The sequence below is a fragment of the Oryzias latipes genome, chromosome 24 (assembly GCF_053564925.1).
Source record: "Oryzias latipes strain Hd-rR chromosome 24, Olatipes_Hd-rR_3.1".
NCBI classification, from domain to species: domain Eukaryota; kingdom Metazoa; phylum Chordata; class Actinopteri; order Beloniformes; family Adrianichthyidae; genus Oryzias; species Oryzias latipes.
In genome coordinates, this window is record NC_136260.1 from 2,689,301 (window position 1) to 2,705,507 (window position 16,207).

The following is a 16,207-nucleotide window of genomic DNA, read 5'->3' on the forward strand; positions in this document are numbered from 1 at the left end:
TAATGAAAAAAAAAGTTTTCTGCTGAATTATCGCGATACCTCTTGGATTATAAACTGTACACAGGAAGCCACGCGATGTTTGGCATACTCGCCTGATTGGTTGTATTCAGCTCTCGCGATGTTCCGGTCTCTTCCTTGGCCGTCGTTGTTGGAGGTTAGTCGTGCTATCTTTCAAGGAACAGCGTTTTCTGGCGAAAACATGTCTTTTCAGTGTTGAATTGGGATATAACTTCACCAAAGGAACAACATTGTGTTGATACCTTAGATTGTGTTCTTTGTGGTGACGGATGGTTTTCTAAGAGCTTTATTTGATCCGTACTAAAGCAGCGGGTTAGCAGGCCTTGCTCATTAGCCACTCAGCCTCCAGAGTGAAAATGTGGAGCTCAGCTCAGGAGATGTTCTGATTATTTTTGAAAAACTATTCCTGCCTTGTTTTATTAAACTTTAAGAAAGCGGGTCAAGTTGGACGTGTTCTACAGACCAACTTTTCTCGGCTTTCATCCCCACGGTGGTTTTCAGTCCGCGGGGCTGAAGGTCCAGCTGTGGTCCGGGCTGCGTGCCTCTGCTGTTCCCGGTTTAGCAGCCAGCGACCTCCACGCCGCAGCCGCGGGCCTTGACGGACGGAGCAGAGCGAACATTAACATGTTTCATGTTTCCCTGCAGACACTGAGGCCATGTTTAGTACCAGCGCTAAAATAGTGAAGCCTAATGGCGAGAAGCCGGACGAGTTCGAGTCCGGGATCTCCCAGGTAAGCCAGAGTATCTGAAGGCTGATGTTTCATGAGGTTCAGGACTGAGCATGAAATCTGACAGACCTGCAGAGTTAACGGTGTCTGTTCATGAATCAACCTGACTTTAACAGACGCTCCTCTGTTTCAGGCTCTGCTCGAGCTGGAGATGAACTCTGACCTGAAAGCTCAGCTGAGAGAGCTGAACATCACAGCTGCAAAGGTGGGTTTAGTCATCCATGCAGACAGTAAACTGGTGGATGATTGGTCTAAACCCGACGCGGACGTCCAGAGAGTTATGCTCCTGGTTCTGTCCGGGTGGCGTATGGGAGCGTAGCTTTGAGCTGAGACGTACATTCCCGTTCCACAGCGTCGTACAGAAAGCTCTGCCCCCGGCCTCGGCTGGTGAGGGCGGGCGTCCTGCATATTCCTACATCTTCCCAGAGTCCTTTGGGCCGTTACTGGGGAGCTAAACCATGCAGTGCACATTGAAAACACATTGTTTTTGTGTATTATCAGGCTTAAAGGGGGTATTATCGCCTCAGTTGGTTGAGGGTTCATCGCTTCTTTTTGCTTTCTTTCAGGAAATTGAGGTTGGCAGCAGCAGGAAAGCCATCATCATTTTCGTTCCCGTTCCTCAGCTGAAGTCCTTCCAGAAGATTCAGGTGCGCCTGGTTAGGGAGCTGGAGAAGAAGTTCAGTGGGAAACACGTTGTCTTCATTGCACAGGTACGCCCAGGTGCACACACCAGGTGATGTAAGTCCTTCTCCAGTCATCTTTGATCAAAGTGTTCCCCGTGGTCTTCTAATTATGATTATGCTATTTTTAGTTCAAATTAAACCTGTCGCTTTCCAGGACCTAGTTTCTGCAGAGCAGCAGCTCAGTAGAATTTCGCCTGCCTCACTTCCTGTCATCCATCTGTTTACTCTCCTTGCTAGCTTACAGCCCTCACACACTCAATCAAGCATTAGCGGTGCAATCTCCTAGTGTATATCCAGATTGCAGCTCAGACGAATTGATGCATCAGAATAGAGCAGAGCAGGGAGCTTGTAGCCTGCTGACCTACGTTGCTGCCTCTCAGTGGAGTGGCTCTTTAAGAAACAGAAAGGGACTGACCTGAAAGGAAATGGCAGCTTAGGACTGGTCACAATTAAAGTGAGGCTCAAACAATGCTTGTCTAAAAGTCACCTCTGAAGATCTGAAGTTATTTTGATTTCTGACGGCAGGTTGTAAAACATATCTAAAAGCATGAGGTCATGTTAGTCCTCTGCAGAAGCCGGTGGCTGTAGTCCTGATTGCAGGGATGTTCTGTCCTCTAGAGGGCGATGGATGGACGGGTACGGTTTGATACCTCGTGTAACGACGCGGACGTCCAGAGAGTTATGCTCCTGGTTCTGTCCGGGTGGCGTATGGGAGCGTAGCTCTGAGCTGAGACGTACATTCCCGTTCCACAGCGTCGGACAGAAAGCTCCGCCCCCGGCCTCGGCTGGTGAGGGCGGGCGTCCTGCATATTCCTACACCTTCCCAGAGTCCTTTGGGCCGTTACTGGGGAGCTAAACCATGCAGTGCACAGACATCGATGCTAAACGTTTTGTAAACTGACCATTTTCTTGCAGGTTGAAAGGGTATATATCCTGCTTTCCCCAAGCCTTTCAGAGAAAACTATGCATAGAAATAAGAATAGATTACTTTTTGCACATTAAAGAACACATTTGAATTGAAATGGGTTATTTTTGCAACTCATTTTCCAATCTGGAAGTAAGACGACTCGATCTCTGTGGCTCCGCCTTTCTATCCTTATGGGCGCTGCCCATTTCATGACCTCATCCTGGAGCCTGCCTCTGCAGCGTGTCTTCCTTTTTCTCTTGAAAACAAACATCTAAACTTTTACGAAGACTGAGGTGCATATTGTGCTATGAAAGCATTTAGCTGATCACCGCTAGCTCCACAGAGAAAGTGTGTGTTAGCCTGGGGGCGGGGCTTGCAGCGCAGACACTTCTTGGAAGGGGCTGTTCCTCACTTATCTATGTCACAACTTGAGGACCTGCTCATTTCCGTGGGTTGGGAGGGGCTGGTGCTCAGGGCAGGATTTTTAACGGAATACACAGAAATGTGTGAATGGATCAGAATACCGGTTTAGGTTGTTTTGTGAGGAATGAGCATCAGAAAACACTCAAGAGCTCAAGTTGATTTTGTACGATATAGACACTTTAATGAAACAAATATCCTGACTTTGTTGAATTTCAGCGGAGGATTCTGCCCAAACCCACCAGGAAAAGCCGCACAAAGAATAAGCAGAAGCGTCCCAGGAGGTATGATGTCTACAACATTCAGCACTGAAACCACCTTTAGAGTTGATTCTCACTGATCTAAACCCAGTCAGAGCTGCAGAGTCATTATGAATCTGTTTTTCCATTTATGCTACATATAATTTAACAATTGTTTTTGTCATAAATAAAACCAATGTAAAAAGGAGAAAAGACATTTTTGTTTTTCTTCTCTTGACAATAAGGTTGAGTGTCTTTTTAAATTAGACAACTTAAAACTGTTTACTTACTTATAGAAGCACCTCAGTCCGAAATTTAAACATCTGCATTAAATAAGCACTAAAAAAATTATGCCTTTAAAAATGTCTCTAACTTACATTTTTGTAGCCAGGATGCCACAGTGCAGGGTAACAGAACTATAAAGCCTGTGTTTGCAGACCTCTGAAGCTGCTTCATTAACGGTGACCGAGGTGGAGACTAGATATAAAAGCAGAGTAGTTGGGGCGGATACAAACCTAAAGGCTTTCTCAGTGTTGTGAGCCGTGTGTGATCCTTCCCATCATGCATTTGTTGAAAGTGCTGACTCGGGGCTAAACGGTGGTGGTAGAGGATAAATGATTGGTCTAAACCCGACGCGGACGTCCAGAGAGTTATGCTCCTGGTTCTGTCCGGGTGGCGTATGGGAGCGTAGCTCTGAGCTGAGACGTACATTCCCGTTCCACAGCGTCGGACAGAAAGCTCCGCCCCCGGCCTCAGCTGGTGAGGGCGGGCGTCCTGCATATTCCTACACCTTCCCAGAGTCCTTTGGGCCGTTACTGGGGAGCTAAACCATGCAGTGCACAGATTTTTCAAAACCTAATATTTTCTGTTCCAACAAAAACGTTATGATCAAAATTCAAGTCTTTAAAAGTAATTTTATAAATGTTGATACAGGATCGGGGGGGGGGGGGGTAGTCCCATGTGGTTCAGCAGCAGCTTGTTAGACTTCAGAGAATGCTTTAGATCATTCTTACTTTGTCAGTCAACCTAGTTTTGTGTTTTATTTTAGAAATCAAATCAAACTATTGATCCGTGTTTGGGTTAACGTCCTGATGGGTTTGTCAGTACGGTAAGGGGGAGCCCGGTGTGGGTGTTCAGGTTTTAACGGGTGTTTGGCTCCTTCCTCAGCCGTACGCTCACCGCAGTCCACGACGCCATCCTGGAGGATCTGGTGTTCCCAAGTGAGATTGTGGGAAAGAGAATCCGGGTGAAGCAGGACAGCAGCCGGCTCATCAAGGTCCATCTGGACAAGGCGCAGCAGAACAACGTAGAACACAAAGTAAGCAGTAGCCTGTGGCCGTGGTCCTGGCTGCAGGGATGGACGGATACGGTTTGATACCTCGTGTAACGACGCGGACGTCCAGAGAGTTATGCTCCTGGTTCTGTCCGGGTGGCGTATGGGAGCGTAGCTCTGAGCTGAGACGTACATTCCCGTTCCACAGCGTCGGACAGTAAGCTCCGCCCCCGGCCTCGGCTGGTGAGGGCGGGCGTCCTGCATATTCCTACACCTTCCCAGAGTCCTTTGGGCCGTTACTGGGGAGCTAAACCATGCAGTGCACAGACATCGATGCAAAGAACAGTTTGTTTTTTCAGGAATGATGCAGTCATCAGCCTATTTGAGGCTGATTCATCTTTGTGATTAATGTTCTTTTCAGTTCTTTGTACTTGTGACAGATTTTCCCACAACAGAACAGACGCATGAGAACAAATGATGTTGTAATTGAACCTCTGAGGAGACAGGAGAATGTGACGTTTGAATCTTTTTCAGGTGGAGACCTTCTCTGGTGTCTACAAGAAGCTCACAGGCAAAGACGTCGTGTTTGAATTCCCAGAGTTCCAGCTGTAAATGCAGATGACAAAATAAATTTGTTTACTGTCTGCTGTTGTCGTATTTCAGTCTGTTCAAACAAATGTAGTTTAATCCTCAAAGCTGGTTTTGTGGATAACTGGAGCGCGTTTTGGGGGAAGCCCGGTCTCATGCGGAGAGACGGCGTCCATCCCACCCGGGACGGTGCCGCTCTTCTTTCTAGAAACATTTCTGCTATCCTTAGTCTGTTAACCTGACAACCCAGAGACGAGACCCGGGCGCAGAGCAGCAGTGTAAAACGCTCCTCTGAGCCTCCCTTAGGGTTAGTGCCGGTGCAAAACCCATGCAGGGAAAGTCAAGCAGGTCCGAGCTTTAGCTTATGTGCTGAAAGACAAATGAAAGGAGCGCGTCATAGAAACTTTACAGTGACAGACAGCAGTTCTCACAAGCAGAATTATGAAAAAACTTGGCTAACTATCAGGATTTCAGGGAAAGGAGGTGGTTTGGCAGTAATATCACAGTCTAGCCTCCTCTGCACTAAAGTCAAACATGTTTATAAGTCATTTGAAAGCATCATACAAGGAAACGTGCAACAATGTGGAAAATCCTTGGTGTGATCTGGCAATGTGGTGTGATACAGCAATAAACAAAAAAGAACAGCAAAATCAGTGAAAAGCTGCAGGAGACGATCTTCTAAATGTGCTTTACTACTGTCATGATTATTAACAGGTTCACAAAGTAATGTATAATTATAGAAATATTTTTATTTTAAATCTAGAAATTGAGTTTTATGCCAATAGGGTCCTTCAGAGTTGGGTATAAATTGATGCCCCCCCCTTCCCTTTTTGCTGTTTTGTGGGGATGGGAATAGAAGCCCCATGAAGCCTCATTGGGGTTCATGTAATTGTGCCGGAAAAATGAACCACCCATTCAGGGCTTTGAAATCACACAGAACTGCGCCATCTGGTGGCGGACTGGACGTATATCGACATGTTTCAACAAAGCTCCTTGTAACACTTCAATGTGGAAATGATGATGAAAAAACGTAAAACAAAAAAATGCTGTAATGATCATTAGAAAAAAAACTGACGTAAAACAACACAACATTCGATGTTTTCTGTGAGAGATGCTTGACAGCAAAATACACATACATGGAGAAAATAAACACACAAAAAAGAATAACTAATCGTGAACTGATGACCTCTGGATGCAAACCCCTGACTGTTCCACTCAGCTATCTCTACTGTCATGAATTTGGCTTGCCATTATAAAGTCATTGAAGTTTGTTTTTTTATATACAACGTTCATAGTGTATTGTTTTATTAGGAGAAATCGAGTTGAAATGATCCTGAGCCACAGAACGTTTCTTTCTAGAAGCCATGGTAAAGCACAATGAACTGACGCTGATTCCAGTCTTTGGGAAAGAATGAAACTGGTCGGGAAATGTTCGGGATTCATTTCGAATTTTTAGCGCGCCCAACTGTTCAAAACACATGTTACATCAGAAGCGTGGTTCGACCAAACGAAGCATTTGGCGCGTCATACGTCATCAACCACGTGATCTGTGCTAGTTGACACACGCCCCGAAACCAATGACTTATATACAACTCATTGGCCGAAACACTGTTCATGAAAGTGAGACGCGTGCCGAAGCGTCGTGTCCATCGGGCCGTCCCCAGCTGTTTCTTTGTATTCAAGGTTGGTGCTAGTTTGAACTTTATGTCTTTAGTTTTGGGACTTTATCTGAGCGCAGCCCGTGTTGACGCCATGTGTGTTGTTACAGAACAAAGACGACTGCTCCAAGAACGTTCCTCCGGTGTCTAGTGGCTTCCTGAGGAGGGTGCACAAAATAACACAACGGGGAGCAGAGACGACAATATTTTTGAATCTGTGCGGTGAGTGATTTTTTTCTTGGTTGCAAGGAAGGACCCGAAAGACGGCTTAGCATCAGGCTAACATGTGCTAGAAACTTTAGCCGTGGAGGAACTTCAAACTCTGCAGACATTCTGCAATGAGCATCTTGGATGTTAATAAAATATGTGGGAATAACTTCAGTAAGGACCACAAGCCACAAGGTTTTAATTTTTTTTAGAAAATTGTTTATTTAATGTTATAGCATGCTTCAAGTCCTCTGCCTGCAGTTTTTTGTCGTATTAAGAGCTTGAATCCGTGACCGCGCTTATTTAAATTGTTGGCTATTATTTGATTTGTCAGATTCGGGTCTGAACGACCAATGCCGCGCGTTTCGTCAAGTTTCCTCCATGTTTAGGGGGTTTTGGGGACCTTATTTATCTTGTACCTTTCACAAAGCTGTGAATATTGAACCAAACAGTCGTGAGAAAGTTGCCGTTGGCTCACAAATGTCCACTAAGTCCACTTTACCTTTTTCCGATTCAAAATCAAAGTATAAGCCATCCCGGGTAAGCAGAAGTTTTTCGATGGTGACGCAAACATGCACGAACTCTTTGCGGTCCCTAAACTTCATCCTTTATTTTGTCTGGACACCACTGGGAACACAAATTCACATGATGGTTTAGAGTTTCTCACATCTGGGTAGCAGCATTTCCACCTTCGGTCATCTGGAGCTTCGGATCCCGGGGCTCCGCTTTGCGAAGGCGGCTGCCGGTCCGAAGACACAGAGCTTGTCCGCTAGCACGAGCTAGCACGAGCTAGCACGAGCTAGCACGAGCTAGCACGAGCTAGCACGAGCTAGCACGAGCTAGCACGAGCTAGCACACAGCTCCACTGCTCCTAGCATGTGTCTGTTAGCAGCCGGACATACGGAGACAGCACTGACGTCATCGCCCCCCTCCCCTGAAAATGCAAATGCAATCCCCTCTTTGAATTTTCATTATGACACAGAATAAGTAGAAATGAAAAAGCATGAAGGATTGATGTTCATTTAGTCATTTGATGCAGTTACATTTTGAAAATGAAAAGGCATTTCTGTTCATCCATTTTAATTGTCAAATTAGACATTTCTAAACGAATCTTGTTACACATTTACCAGAGAACTTTTTTTAAATGAAATGTCAAATACCATTTTCATTAGCATTTTTTGTTGAGAATTCTGAGTGGGGGGGGGAGTGGAGGGGTTCCTCCTGAAGTCCACTGTCATCTCCACTGTTTTAAGTGGGTTCAGCTCCAGGTGGTTCTGGCTCCAGAGGACCAGCCGCTCCACTTCTCCTCTATATGCAGTCTCATCACCGTCCCGGATGAGCCCAATGACTGTGGTGTCATCTGCAAACTTCAAGAGTTTCACAGGGGGGGCTCTGATCTGCAGTCATTGGTGTAGAGGGCGAAGAGCAGAGGGGAGAGAACACACCCCTGGGGGGCGCCAGTGTTCAGGATCCGGGTGCTGGATGTGAATCGTCCCAGTTTCACCTGCTGCCTCCTGTCGGTGAGGAAACTGGTGATCCACTGACAGGTGGGGAGAGGCACGGCGAGCTGGGAAGGGAGGTCACCGATTGGATTAATATTTGGGGTGACAGCTCTGTTCAGGCCAAACTCCAGGGTTCTTATCGCAACTGGGCGGTTTTTGAAAAAAAATTTCCAGATAAATGGCAGAGCGTGGTGTTGAACCTTTCCCCGCGATAACTTTTTTTCCTTCTCCCCTTTCCGACCGTGCTCAGAAGCGCGGGGGACCCGAGGCGATCCTCCTCCTCCTCCCTGTTCTGATCCTTAGATTCTCCAGAACGGGTTATTAAGAGTCCATAGCATTTATTCTGGGGGAAACCTTCTTTTATTACCGTCCTCCGTAACACACAACATGAATGCGCGCCCACACTGCCGAACTGCACTGACGATCCCGACTCCATTGCCTTCTTAAAATGAGAAGATTGTAATTGTGCTGCTCCTTCGTGAAAATAAATTTAATATTACAAAAAGAGCTCCACTGTTGACAACACTGTTGTTGACATCCATTGTTAACGTTTGCCCCGCAAACAACGAGTGACGTCGGTTACCGTTGAGTATTCTTCTGGCTTCTGCGCATGCGGGTCTCGTTTGGGTCGTGTCACGGTCACAGTGGAGATCACAAAAGTTCGGATTTACTTGGAAATGTGAACGGTCTAGCAAATAATTCGGATTTTTTCAAAAAATCCGAATTGATTCATAAAGGTGCCATCTACTCAGAAAATAAATGTTCCAACGCAGCCAAGGAAAAACGCCAAAAACGTAAGGCTCTAGCTGACCTACCTACCAACACGACACCCTCTCACTGGTGTTCAACCTGTGGAAGGGGTTTTCTTGCCCGTATTGGCCTTATTAGCCATGTGCGGACACATCCCTCCGCCCCTTAGACAATGTACTATTAGTATTGCTTTGGTCATACTCGACTACGAGTTGACGAACATCAATTCGGATTTTTTCAAAAAATCCGAATTGAGCATTAAGCCCTGCAGTGTGAACGTAGCCTTTGAGGCAAGCAGGTACCACACACATCTCCAGGGAGCTGGTGAAGATGGGAGCTAGCTGGTCAGCACAGACTTTCAGGCAGGAGGGAGAGACTCCATCGGGTCCTGGAGCCTTCCTGACCTTCTGCTTCTGGAACTGTTGACGCACATCTCGTTCACAGATCGTCAGTGGTAGTTGGTGATGGTCTGCAGGCCTTTCCAGACTGCAGAAGAGCAATTTAAAGGATGAAATAAATAGATCTGAACCACCTGCTGATGATGACACGTCTCTGATGAGACGCAGAGCGTCTGACAAATGTGGTTCTTTGGTTTCTATCCTGAGCTAACAGCCATCTTCTCTAAAGTTCTCCTCTTCCTCATCTGCAGCTCCTCCTCTGTCTTGATGGGCGTCACCAACTGAATGAGAAGAAAGGAGCACAGTGAACCATCTGATTGGAGGTCAGAGTCATCCAGTTTCTGAGAAAGTGAAACTCTCAGAGAGAGTCTGTGTGTCTGAGAGGAGAAATGGCGCAGAAAGGAGCAGATGTGGATGAAGAAAGCTTCAGCTGTTCCATCTGTCTGGATCTGCTGAAGGATCCGGTGACTATTCCCTGTGGACACAGCTACTGCATGAAGTGTCTTCAAGGATTCTGGGATACAGAGGAGAAAGTCCCCAGCTGTCCTCAGTGCAGGAAGACCTTCACACCGAGGCCTGTTCTGGTGAAAAGTTTCACGTTAGCAGCTTTAGTGGAGCAGCGGAAGAAGAGCGGACTCCAAGCTGCTCCTGCTGGTCTCTGCTATGCTGGACCTGAAGATGTGGTCTGTGACGTCTGCACTGGAAGAAAACTGAAAGCCATCAAGTCCTGCTTGAGCTGTCCGGCCTCTTACTGTGAGGAACACCTCCAGCCTCATCTGAAAGCAGCTGCATTGAAGAAACACAAGCTGGTGGAACCCTCCAAGAACCTGCAGGAGAACATCTGCTCCCGTCATGATGAGCTGATGAAGATGTTCTGTCGCACTGATCAGAAGAGCATCTGTTATCTCTGCTCTGTGGATGAACATGAGGGACATAAAATAGTCTCAGCTGCAGCAGAAAGGACTGAGAAGCAGAGAGAGCTGGAGGAGAGTCAGCAACAAATCCAGCAGAGAATCCAGGACAGAGAGAAAGAGGTGAAGCTGCTTCAACAGGAGGTGGAGGCCATCAATCACTCTGCTGATCAAAGCGTGGAGGACAGTGAGAAGATCTTCACTAAGATGATCCGTCTCCTCCACAAAAGAAGGCGTGATGTAGAGCAGCAGATCAGATCCCAGCAGCAAACTGAAGTGAGGCGAGTCAAAGGTCTTCAGGAGGAGCTGGAGCAGGACATGGCTGAGCTGAAGAGGAGAGACGCTGAGCTGAAGCAGCTCTGGCTCACAGAGGATCACAGCCACTTTCTGCTCAACTACCCCTCACTGCCACCACTCAGTGAGTCCACCCCCTCAGCCAGCATCCATGTCCGTCCTCTGACATGCTTTGAGGATGTGACAGCAGCTGTGTCAGAGCTCAGAGACAAACTGCAGGACATTCTGAGAGAGGAATGGACAAACATCTCACTGACAGTCTCTGATCTGGACGTTTTACTGTCAGAACCAAAGAGCAGAGCTGACTTCCTCAGATATTCATGTCAACTCACACTGGATCCAAACACAGCACACAGACAACTGTCACTGTCAGAGAACAGAAAGGTGACACGGATGAAAACACCTCAGTCTGCTTCTGATCATCCAGACAGATTTACTGATCGAGGTCAGGTTCTGAGCAGAGAGAGTCTGACTGGACGCTGTTACTGGGAGGTGGAGTGGAGAGGAACCTCTGTTTATATAGCAGTCGCACAAAAGAACATCAGCAGATCTGGAAGTGAAAGTGGATTTGGTTTTAATGATAAATCTTGGGCATTATATTGTCATCCAGACAGGTTCTCATTTTTCCACAACAGCATAGGAACCTCCATCTCAGGTGGTGTTTCCTCCAGAGTAGGAGTGTACCTGGATCACAGAGCAGGTGTTCTGTCCTTCTACAGCGTCTCTGAAAGCATGACTCTCCTCCACAGAGTCCAGACCACTTTCACTCAGCCGCTCCATGCTGGACTGTGGTCGGGTTATTATGGAGCCGCAGCAGAGTTGTGTGAAGTGAAGTAGTTCCTGAAAGAAGTGAAATGTTTGTTTTCAGTGATTTCTCTGCTTTGGATCATCTAGAACTAAACGTTTGAACTGTTCAGATTCTGTGGAGAAATGTTTGGAGTCAGAAATGGAGAGAAATGAAACTCTCTAGAATGTGGATTGGAGACATTTTGGAACATGAATGTCAAACTTTTGGGAGTCCAATCTGTGTTCTTGTTGTTTTCCTTGAACGTTGGGATTCCAATGTTTTTGTGTTGTCATGGGAACTGAAGGAAGCTGCAACCCAAACCGAATCAGTGAGGTCACCATCCCAGACTTTCTCTGGTTAGTTCTCCACAGAAACGCCAACAGAAGAAGCTGAAGGAGAAGATTGTTTGTGGAAAGAAGAACATTTACAACTTTGTGTTCTTTCTGCTTCATTTGACAACTTTGGATTGTAGATTTGTGTTTTCACGTCTCTCTCCTGATTCTTTGGTCTTCATTCCAGAGTTGGAGTGAAATGTGATGAAGAAAAGTGGGGGTAACTCAGACCCACAGAAATAGACCTGCATCCAGAGCTGCTTTTTGCTGCTCAAGTCTCCAGGAAAACACATTTTGCTCTGATCTCACTTGTTCAGCCATTTATTTCATGAAGCTGTGTTCACAGTCAATTACATTGAGAGGTTATAAAAGGTTGGCAGCTAAAAGTGAAGTCTTTATTGTGTGACAGATGCTCTTTTTTTCTAATATATTATGATTAAATCCTTAAATGTGGCGTAAAGGTTATTTAAAATATTTTTTCCTGTTCTATGTCAAATTTGGTGCTAAGGTTGAAAGTAACAACACACTCCTATTTACTCAGATTTATTTCTGTCTTTCCTTTTTATTTTAAATCATGTCTTTATCTTTAGGTTCTTTAAATCTCAGGGGATTAAGAAATACCATAAAATGTAGAGCGCTGTTTCTATTCGCTAAACAATTGAAAACAGACTTTTTTGTCTTTCAAGAATCACATTCTATAAGTAATAACAGAAACTTCTGGAAATGTCAATGATCTGAAAATGTTTATGGTAGTCAGCATTCAATATTGTCCATAAATCACCCAAACAGGAAGACTCAAAAACCCGTTTTATTCATAATTATTTATCGCCCCCCCGGCCCATATTCAGAATTTTTAACTGAGTTTTCCGGCTTCCTACAGACTACTATTTCAGATTCTGATCAAACTATAATATTAGGGGATTTTAATATTCACGTTGATGACCCCTGTGACTGCCTAGGAAAGGCTTTTGCAGCTTTATTAGACGATGTTGGTTTCACCCAAAGTGTGAATGAACCCACTCACTGTCATAAGCACACCCTGGATCTTGTTCTAACCCATGGTATAGAGATCAGCCAGCTGAGTGTCCTTCCTCTTAACCCCATCATTTCTGATCACTCTATGATTACCTTCCAGTTTACATTAGAACATGCTACCACCCCAGCGAATAAGAAACAGCTTAGAAGAACCTTAACTGACCGTTCTGTGTCTGAGTTTAAACACAGTACAGCCAGTACTTAGTGATATTCTGAGAAAATACTCTGAGACCAGCTCCCATAGTATCAGTCCTAGTATAAATGACCACTTTGTTAATGATACCTTACAAGCCCTCAGGAGTACACTCCATGTTGTTGCCCCCCTGAAACCTAAGTTTGTCAGACAAAACCGAGTAGCACCGTGGTTTAACGCTGAAACTCGTTCTCCGGTTCAGAGCAGTCTTTCAGTCCCCCAGTCTGTGAAACACATGAAGCCCTGTATATCATATGAAGCCCTGTGAAACACATGAAGCCCTGTAAATCACATGAAGCCTTGTGAACCACATGAAGCCTTGTGAACCACATGAAGCCTTGTGAACCGCATGAAGCCCAGTGAATCATATGAAGCTCTGTGAACCTCATGAAGCCCTGTGAATCATATGAAGCTGTTGGTACTTGGATGATTGACTTCCTAGGTTCTGATTACCATGGTTTTCTTCGCAGCTCTACAATTTAACTAAAAAAAACGTGAGGCATAACTAGAAGGTAACACAATTCATCACAAAGAGATGAAATCACCTCCATCATAAAACGATGTCTCCACCTCGGTCACACATTTTCATTTCTGCCTTTGTCGGTTTCTTCCACACTGTCAGCTTAGCCTCGATTACAGAGAAAAAACAAAACAAAACATGATGCTCAAAGGGGAAAAGTTCCAGAGGAGAGTCCTGAGGAGGAACAGCCTAGAAACCTCTAGAACTGCACGTCGTCCAGAACACAGAGCAGCTAGAACCATGAGGTACCAACAGCTTCTGCAAAGACTTGACACTGACCGACTTTACAGCTGTTTCAGAAAGGGTCTCGCCTCTGGGGGGCTGGTTGATGTCTGTTTCAGACAATGGGGGGGGGGTCTGGAAGCTTCCCTAAATCGCTCCTCTTCCTCTTCCTTTGCCTGGACATCACTGGCAGCAAACATGAGGTGTCCTCAGTGCCCTACCCACCAGCTTCACTCCTTTTATTATACACATTCCTTACCCCACGACACATTACACTCCTGCACAAACCCGTTACACGATGTCAGTGATATTAGCGGCTGGGTAGCTCGGTTGGCAAGGTGAGAGACTACCAGGGTTCGATTCCTGGAGGGGAATGAACAACGGTACCAACATCACCCAGTGAAGGCCCTTGGGCAGGCCCCTGAACTCTTCTGCCTCCCCAGCGCGGTTCGGCTGCAGCTCACCGCTCCCCCAGAGGATGGGTCAAATGCAGAGAAGAATTTCCCCATTGTGGGATAAATAAAGTATCGATTATTATCATATTCTGTCCCTCGTGGGGGAACTGGGCCCTCGGTGGCTGTGTTTCTTGGGTGTTGGCTTCCCGGGCCTTGTGGTCCAGAGAGAGTGATCCCTGAGTTCTCTGGCTGGACCATGAGCCAGGCGTCACAGCTCAGCCTGTATCTCTTGGGTGGTGCCTTCAAGTGCTAGGCCTCTTCAAAATTCCCAACAGTGGATGAAGCAGGACAATTCATGTTTACCACGCTCAACCTTCAGGTCCTGGTCTGGGTGGCTGAAGTTAGGTTGACTTTTTATTTGTAAAACTAAAAGAGGATTTCCTTCATCTAAAACTTAAAAAAAAGAAAAAAATAAAGTCTGACCACAAGTCCAAAGGAGAATAACGTCAGCACCTGAATCTCCTTTTCAAAAGGATGTGGAATGTTTTTCCTGATAGAGTAGGATTGGTTCCCAGAAAGCTGCCTGGACGGTCCTGTTTACTGAAAGAGACTGAGGACTAACGTCTGTGACTTCTTGGTCCATCTATGGACTTGGACTATGGACTGCTGTGTGGTAGCCGTATAGTATTGTCTCACTAAAAGCGGCTGGGTAGCTCGGTTGGTACGGTGAAGGACTGACAGGAAACCAGGGTTTGATTACCGGGGGTGGTGGGGGGATGAACAAGCAACTGAATTCAGTGAGGGTGTCCCTTGAGCAAGACCCTTAACGCTACTGCCTACCAGCATGAAAGTGCATGAGTGTCCCGGTGAGGGTCAGAGGGTCCGTAGGCGTGAACTGGCAGCCACGCCTCTACCATCACCAAATCTGAAAGAAGACTTGATGAATAACGGACACACTGTAAGCGCTTTGAGTGTCTGGAAAAGAGAGATGTTTCTTGATCTCCTGAGCATTCATGTCAAGATTCTTTAGTGTTTGAAGCTTTGAACGTTGAAGCTGTTCCACAGCTCAGACCTTCATCTGCACAGAACTTCACTGCCTCACATGTGAAGACATCTTTCAAAGAACAACAACATTTTGTTTCCATTTATTAAATATGAAAGAAGTGAAGTGGCCTGGAAAAAACACATGGCTTTATGATGATTCACACATTCTGGAAGAAGGATGAACTCCTCCTTATTAGAACAATAAAACATAAAAAATAAACGGATATAAGAAAGGCTGCAGCAGTGAATGGTCAAAGTTCCAGAGGAGGGTCCTGAGGAGGAACAGTGTAGAAACCTCTAGCACTGCTCATCGTCCAGAACACAGAGCTAGAACCGTCAAACCACCAGCTTCTGCACAGGCTGGACACGGACCGACTCTCCAGCCGTTTCATTTCTGTTATATTTTTCCTCAAAACCACAGAAGTCACCAAAATGACAGAAATGAAGACAAGTGGCCTAAAGTCCCTCAAGGCCAGTCATTTACAGCATGTGTAACGTAAAAAAATGTCCCAACCATCTAAGGATGTGACTGACAGGTCTGAGGAGGAGGAGCAGGAGGAGGAAGGCTGGCCTCAGGCTGAGAGGGGAAAACGTCCTGAAGGTCAGCTTTGGCTTTAAAAACCTCCACCTGAAAGATTCTGTCCCTGCTTTGTCCGTGTGGGGGTGGGGGGTCAGGCAGCTGATGTTCTAATCATGAGTTCAACCTGCAACAGCCCCAAAGTATGAAGGCTCCTCTGGGGTGGGGGGTGGGGGGTGTCAGTGGCTGAGGAGCCGGAAGCGAGCCAGCAATCCGCCCAGCAGAGACTTGCTCTGTTTGGTGGGGGCCTGAGGAGGAGCGGAGGAGGAAGACGAGGAGGAGGAGGAGGGCTTCTGGGCCGCAGCCTCCTGGTAAGGCATGGTGGTGCTGTTGTGAAGGTCGGCGTCGATGAAGCAGCGGCTGCCTCTGATGTGGTCGACGCCGCGCACAGAGGGGTGCCCCCGGTACGGCAGGGGGAAGCAGGGCTCCTCTTCCTCCACAGTGCCGATCCGTTCGTTGCTCAGACATCTGTGCAGAACCGCTCTTCCTGTTGAGGAGCAGACAGCAGCTCCACGTTACTCTGTGA

At 46.4% G+C, this 16,207-nt stretch overlaps 3 protein-coding genes and 4 non-coding genes across 9 annotated transcripts in view; 6 read left to right on the forward strand and 1 right to left on the reverse strand.

Moving 5' to 3' along the window:
• The first annotated feature begins 13 nt into the window (after positions 1-13).
• On the forward strand, positions 14-4,912 carry rps7 (ribosomal protein S7). Its single transcript, XM_004083943.5, has 7 exons — positions 14-154; positions 664-749; positions 880-951; positions 1,313-1,456; positions 2,976-3,040; positions 4,163-4,313; positions 4,803-4,912. Exons 2-7 carry the CDS (start codon positions 675-677, stop codon positions 4,878-4,880), a joined length of 585 nt encoding a protein of 194 aa, XP_004083991.3. The 5' UTR covers positions 14-154; positions 664-674; the 3' UTR covers positions 4,881-4,912.
• Positions 1,004-1,219, forward strand: LOC111947129 (small nucleolar RNA SNORA73 family). The gene has a single exon (XR_002872944.1). It is a non-coding gene; the product is annotated as a small nucleolar RNA SNORA73 family (small nucleolar RNA).
• LOC111947130 (small nucleolar RNA SNORA73 family) lies at positions 2,088-2,303 on the forward strand. The gene has a single exon (XR_002872945.1). It is a non-coding gene; the product is annotated as a small nucleolar RNA SNORA73 family (small nucleolar RNA).
• Positions 3,625-3,840, forward strand: LOC111947123 (small nucleolar RNA SNORA73 family). The gene has a single exon (XR_002872938.1). It is a non-coding gene; the product is annotated as a small nucleolar RNA SNORA73 family (small nucleolar RNA).
• On the forward strand, positions 4,382-4,597 carry LOC111947131 (small nucleolar RNA SNORA73 family). Its single transcript, XR_002872946.1, has one exon. It is a non-coding gene; the product is annotated as a small nucleolar RNA SNORA73 family (small nucleolar RNA).
• Positions 4,913-6,405: 1,493 nt separating the features above from the next.
• Positions 6,406-12,155, forward strand: LOC101165782 (tripartite motif-containing protein 16). Its single transcript, XM_011492093.4, has 3 exons — positions 6,406-6,539; positions 6,625-6,736; positions 9,623-12,155. The coding sequence occupies exon 3, from the start codon at positions 9,761-9,763 to the stop codon at positions 11,411-11,413; it is 1,653 nt and encodes a 550-aa protein (XP_011490395.1). The 5' UTR covers positions 6,406-6,539; positions 6,625-6,736; positions 9,623-9,760; the 3' UTR covers positions 11,414-12,155.
• Positions 12,156-15,193: 3,038 nt separating this feature from the next.
• The window catches only part of cnksr3 (cnksr family member 3), a 30,442-nt gene continuing 29,428 nt past the window's right edge, over positions 15,194-16,207 (reverse strand). For all 3 annotated transcript variants that reach the window (XM_023952934.2, XM_023952935.2, XM_078943110.1), the window contains exon 13: positions 15,194-16,168. In XM_023952934.2, coding sequence (XP_023808702.1) covers positions 15,861-16,168 — 308 coding nt within the window. In that variant the 3' untranslated portion in view covers positions 15,194-15,860. The remainder of the gene's footprint in view (positions 16,169-16,207) is intronic.